This window comes from Balaenoptera ricei, chromosome 7 (assembly GCF_028023285.1).
Source record: "Balaenoptera ricei isolate mBalRic1 chromosome 7, mBalRic1.hap2, whole genome shotgun sequence".
Lineage (NCBI taxonomy): Eukaryota > Metazoa > Chordata > Mammalia > Artiodactyla > Balaenopteridae > Balaenoptera > Balaenoptera ricei.
This window is the reverse complement of record NC_082645.1, coordinates 19022998-19028997: the sequence shown is the minus strand read 5'-3', so window position 1 is coordinate 19028997 and position 6000 is coordinate 19022998. Positions and strand designations below refer to the sequence as shown.

The 6000-nt window shown below is 46.0% G+C and overlaps 1 protein-coding gene across 2 annotated transcripts in view; it reads left to right on the top strand.

Annotated features, from left to right (window-relative positions):
• Positions 1 to 3302: 3302 nt before the first annotated feature.
• The window catches only part of TUBGCP5 (tubulin gamma complex component 5), a 54964-nt gene continuing 52266 nt past the window's right edge, over positions 3303 to 6000 (top strand). For both annotated transcript variants that reach the window (XM_059927761.1, XM_059927762.1), the window contains exons 1-3: positions 3303 to 3466; positions 5655 to 5708; positions 5829 to 5937. In XM_059927761.1, coding sequence (XP_059783744.1) covers positions 3321 to 3466; positions 5655 to 5708; positions 5829 to 5937 — 309 coding nt within the window. In that variant the 5' untranslated portion in view covers positions 3303 to 3320. The remainder of the gene's footprint in view (positions 3467 to 5654; positions 5709 to 5828; positions 5938 to 6000) is intronic.

Genomic DNA, 6000 nt, shown 5'->3' with positions numbered 1-6000 from the left:
AGTCTGGGTGGGATCTCAGGGTGCATCTGACCTGCCTGCAGTGCCCCCTTCTCTGGTTGGGACATGAAAACATTTGGGGGGGCTGCACGAAATGACCAGGCCCACACGGGATACCACCAGGCCTGGGCACGTCCTTCTTGATTCTCACTGGCTCCCCATCATTGGAATGGGTCTTAGGAATGTTTTAGGAGTGCCTTCTACGACTGGGCCCCATGAGGCACCCTTCCAGGGGCCTCTCTGGCCAGCTCAGACCAATCCCCATTTGTAAGGGGGATACAGAAACAACAGCTGAGATGAAGACTCCCTCTTGGAGCCTCCATGTCGGTCACAGGCTGGTGTTCACCACCAAAGTGGGACATAAAATTTTCTGGGGGCACATCAAAAACTGGACCTCACACATTACTCTCCCTGGGCAGCCCTTGCTGACCTGGGCCAGTGCCCACATCCTTCAGAGGTGAACATCTAGAGGCCATCCAATGACCAGACCCACACAGGACCAGGGCCTGACCCTTAGTGCCCTCTCAGACCTCCCTGGCAGGCTCATGGTGGCACACACCCACCCTTTGAGGGGAACTTGGAAATGTTTTTGGAGGCACACTAATGACTTGGGCCCATGCAGGACCATAGCTGTGTCCACGCTGCCCTCCCCTGCTTCCCATCTGGCTAGGGCCAGTCTCAGCCAGAGTGGGACTAGGAACACTCAGGTGGGTGCTGCTGACAGCCGGGCCTTTGTGGGACTGTGGCAGAGCCCAGAGCCCTCTCCAGGCCTCCCTGGCAGGCCGTTCACATCTCAGCCACTGGAGGGGGATTGAGAAATGTTTTGGGGAGGCACCCTTTTCATTCAGAGTCAGGTACCAGCCCAGGTCAACAGGGAGGCCCCAGGGGGCACCCCAGTTCTGGCCATGGTCCCACTTGGAGACTAAAAGGTGGGTGCACATTCTGAAGATATTGATGTCTCCCTCTTGAGGGGGTCATCACCAAGACAAGCCTGGAGGCTGCAGAGGCACCTTGGCCCTGGCTGTGCTCCTGCCTGGTGACTGGTCCTTGGAGGTACCTCAAAACATTTCTAAGCCTCTCTCTGGCGTGGAAAGGCCTGGGCAGGCCAGGGAGGCCTGGAGAAGGAGCCTGGATAGGTCCTGGTATTGGGATCCCTACCGCCAAAGTTTCTAATTCCTCTTCCAAGGCCAGGACCAGCCCCATTAGTACAGACAGGCCTGGGGAGGGCACTCTGACCACAATCCTGCATCAGTCCTGGTCACTGGCTATATCTCCCCCAAACATTTCCAATTTCCCCTCCAAAGTGGGCAACACCTCAGGCTGGCCATGGATGAAGGGAAGGGCATTGCACCTCCCCCAAACTTTTGTAAGTTCCCTCTAAAAGCCAGCCCAACTTGGCTGGGCATGTAGATCTGTGGTAGGCATCCCTAGACTGGCACAGTCCCATATATGGCACATTCGACAGAAACACCCCTTAAGTATCTCTAAGTCCCTCCAAAGGGGACTTTGGGACAGGCTGGACAGGAGGATGGGGATGGCACCCTTCGCCAGGTTGCAGTGGTGCCTGGGGCCTGTTCTTTGCATGCACTTCCAGAAGATTCATCCAGGGGCCATTCTGGAGGGCTGCACTGGCCTAGGCCAGCAAGGGACACATGGCAGTGCACCCAGCCTGTTTGCTATCCTGTCTTTGTATGTTCTTTCCAAAAATGTTCCCACATCCCCTGCAGAGTGGGTGACCAGCCTTTGAGGCCCACAGAGGGTATCTGGGGCCCAATTGTATTTTGAATGGGGCTCAGTCATCAGAGGCACCTCTAGAAAAAATTTCCAATTCCCCTTCCAGAATGGGAACATTGGCCCAGGCCAGCCAGGGAGGCCTGGGAGAGTAGCTCAGTCCCTACTGGGTCCAAGTCATTGGGAGCGCCCTGTGGAAAGTTTTCTAAGTATCCCTCCAGAGGTCAAGACCAGCCAGCTAGATGGGGAGGCAGGAAAGACACATGTAAGTGTGTATGTATACTTTGATTTTGGAGATGTACAATAAGCAATTATAGATCTGGAGTGCTAAGGAAAATGTGAGCTGCATACACAAATTTGAGAGTTATAAACACACAGATGACAGTTGAGACTGGAGTAGAAAAGACTGCCTAGGGAGAGAGTATAAATTCCATTTCGCAGAATCATTTCTACTGCTATGATTTTCCCCTTCTTGTGGAATTTGTGCAGTTGTGTGCAGCCTATGTTTTAGGTAGCTGTTTGTGTCCCCTCAAAATTGATAATTTGAAATCCTAATGCCCAATATGCTGGTATTTGGGAGGTGATTAGAAAAGGAGGGTGGAGCCCTCAAGAATGGAATGAGTGCCCTTATAAAAGAGGCCCCAGTGAGCTCCCTTACCCCTTTCACCATGTGAGGACACAACCAGAAGTCTGCTTCCAGCAAGCGGGCCCTCAACCAATCATGCTGGCACCCTGATCTCAAAATCCAGCCTCCAGAACTATGAGAAATAAGTTTCTGTTGTTTATAAGCCACCCAGTATGTGGTACTTTGTTACAGCAGCCCAAACAGACTGAGACAGTGGTGTATCAGCTATCTTTTACTACGGTAATGCAATGTAATAAACCACGTGAAAACCTAGTAGATCCCTAAAAGAAAAAAAAATTTAATAGTTCTATGTAACAAGTCTTGGAATGGTTGCGAAGAATACTTAACGGAAACAGTTTTAAAGTACGGTTTTAATTACGAACAACAGCAAAGACATTACTCTACCTCTGGCCAAGGGGGTTTACCAAGTTCTCCTTGGGCCACTGGGAGTCACTGGCAAGAGGGGGAGGTGTAGCGCTCAGCCTGTGTGTGGGACAACGCACTTTCCTTACACCTGCCGGAGCGTGGGCCATGTACTGTGGCCCTTGTAAGCAGAGGGGAACCAAAAGATCACTGGAGATCACCTCTAGGAGAAACTGAAGCTTAGAGAAGAATGGGCAACTAACGGATTATGGTACCTGAAAGTGCAGGTGCAAACAGATACACGGAATGAGAAGTGGCTGCTCTCAAAACATTAGGAGTTAAACCATCAACCAAGGTTAGCCAGAGACTATTATTAATAAAACTAATAATAACGGCTACCCCTTTTAAAACGTTCCTAAACTTAACCAGGTGAGACTGGAGAACACACACACCCAAACCACCAACAAAAATCAGAGCCCAGACTTAACGCGACTGCAGCGCGAACTCTCGCGAGAGAGGCCACAGCCTCGCTCAATTAGGCGGTAGCTCGAACACTCGCGAGAGGGAGCGCGACCTCGCGAAGAGCTGCGGGAGTGCTGGAGGTATGGCGTCCCCGGCGCCGTCTTGGGGCCGGCTGGACCGAAGGCAAGAACGCGACGTGCGCGAGCTCGTCCGCCTTGTGGCGGGCGTCCATGACGAGGCGGACCCCAACTTCCAGCTCGCCTTGCACTTCGCTTGGTCCAACTTCAGGTGCGGGTGCGGCACCGGAGCCGGGGACGGGAAGGGGACTGGCGAGGTGTGGGGCGCGTGGCGCGACCAGCAGAGCCCCAGCTCGCCTTGCAGCTCCAGCTGCTTGGTGACCTCGCGCCTTCTGGGTCCCCGACGCGGTGACACACGCAAGCTCAAACAGTGGGTTGTGGGTTGCTGGGGGTCGTCCTCCCGTCTTAGAAGTGCGCCCCTAGGGAAGGGTTCTGTCTGTCCAGTTCCCTGCCCCGCCCACTGCGCTTAGCGCGGGCCACTGCCCCTCAAACAATTTTTTGAATGGATGGGTGAGTAAAGTTTTAGAGCAAAATAATGGTCATACCCTATTTAAAACTGTATTCTCGCTGACTCTCCCTCCCTGCTCGGGCCACTCCAGATCTCTTTTACCCTGCTCTTTTTCTTTTTCCAAAACGCGTAGCATGACACATTGGATAACTTACCTGTCGTTACTGTTTGTCGCCTCCTCCCCCACCTTCATGCAGAATACAGGTTCCACTAGGGTAGGGATCTTCGTCTGTTTTGTTCATTTCTTATCCCAGCACCTAGAACAGTTCTTGGCATAGAGCACACCAGGCCGCCTAGTGCAACTTCTAATACAGTTTTTCATGTAATTAATTTTAAAAGATTTATTCAGTTTAGGTACTTAGGTGAAGTCAGAGCTCCCGTTTTTCTTTATGGAACATGTAAATTAGACGATACTGTTTTGATCATGACCTGTAATTAAATTATTATTTTAAAAAAATTATTATTAGAAGAATGTTAGTCATTGTTAATATTCTACTTGTTTAATTTCAATAGAAATCTTCTTGAATAGTAAACAGTTTTGCAAAATCTGTAATCTTGATTATCAACCTTAATGATCATAAAGTGCCTACTTGGTTTATAATAAGAATAGATGAGTCTAACAGCCCTCCCAAGTTTCTGAAATAAAATACTCAGTTCTTAAATGTAACTTATAAATATAACAATGCCTGAATAGGTGATATAAATAGAGATATTTAAATGCTGTATCTCAAATAATTTTTCTATTAATATTTCTATTAATATTTCTAAGTGACAGTAGGTAAGTGGACATCATTTTAGAGTTGGGAGAGGCATTAGCAGTTATTATCTACTTTTGCACATTGAGAAACTAAATTATTATAAGTAAAGTGGTATTCCAGTCAGCCATTTATTGGGTTAGAATTAGATATGTTATTTAGTAGTATAATTTACTTCTTTTAAGTACAGATTGTGTGGCTTTGATACTAAACGATGAAAAACAAGAGGTGAGTGAGCTGTACTATAATTTCATGATGCTTTAATCCATCAGAAAAATGAACAATTCATGTTTGTTTTTTAAAAAACTGTGACCACATTCTAGGCCTTAGAAATTCATAGATAGGTGAAACAAAGCTTCTGTCCTTCAGTAAGACAGACAAAAATTAATTACATATGATATAGAATAGGACTTCTTAACCTGAAGGCCTGAAGATAGAATTCAGGTGTTACGGATTTGGACAAGAAAAAAATTACACTAACCTCTAACTAAAAAGTAGCATTTCCTTCAACTATGAATGAAAGCAACAAGCAGTTGCTTATTGTATGACTGTGTCACCAGCAGAAATCACATATTTCACTGCCATATTGTAGTTATTGCAGATATTTTTAAATGTTATTTACTGTTACATAGTTATGAACCCACTGCTAGATTTTGTTATTTAATGCTGTAACAAAGATATATGTTTCTTACTGTATCACAAACTGTAAAAAAATATTTCACAACTGTATTTCAGTATGCTTGGCTTCCTTTGTATTTCATTTTATGATTAAAAGCATTATCCTGAGAAGGGGTCCCTAGGATTCACTGGGCTTTGCTGGCATAAACAGATTAGGAACCCCTGCTATAGAATGTGTTGTGCTGGACTTGGACACAGGGCATTATGAAAAGACAGAGAAGCCAGAGGACAGGGTTGGGTAGCTCAGGACAACCTATGTCCTGTGGAAAGAATGCTTGAGCAGTCTCTCAGATTCAGTGGTTGTTTGCATGAATGATAGAGGTGATAACAGGGAGAGAGGTACACTCACTGGAAACATATATCTGAGTATCGGGTGTCGGGGAGATGTGCAGGGCTGTGAGACTAATCTGCTTAGCTATATGACAAGATTGTTATAAGAATTTCATTTTCTCTTTTAGATTTCATCGTTTCTTAGATGTCAACAGCCACAAAGTAGAAAAGACAATAGAAGGGTAAGTAAGTTTATATGTGTGTATATATGTGTGCATGTTCAGATATATATGAATTTTCTTATAGACCTTTTTATTAATATAGCTTTATAGTTATCAGTTGATTTTTTTTAAACGTTTTAGGATTTATGAAAAATTCATCATTCATTCTGATCTCAGCAAAGCTGCTAGTTGGAAGAGATTAACTGAGGAATTTCTAAATGCATCACTTCCAAGCATAAAGGAAATCAAGGTATGCTATATTGTGAGATCTCTGTATTTTACTGTTTCTTTTTTTTTTTTTTTTTTTTTTTTT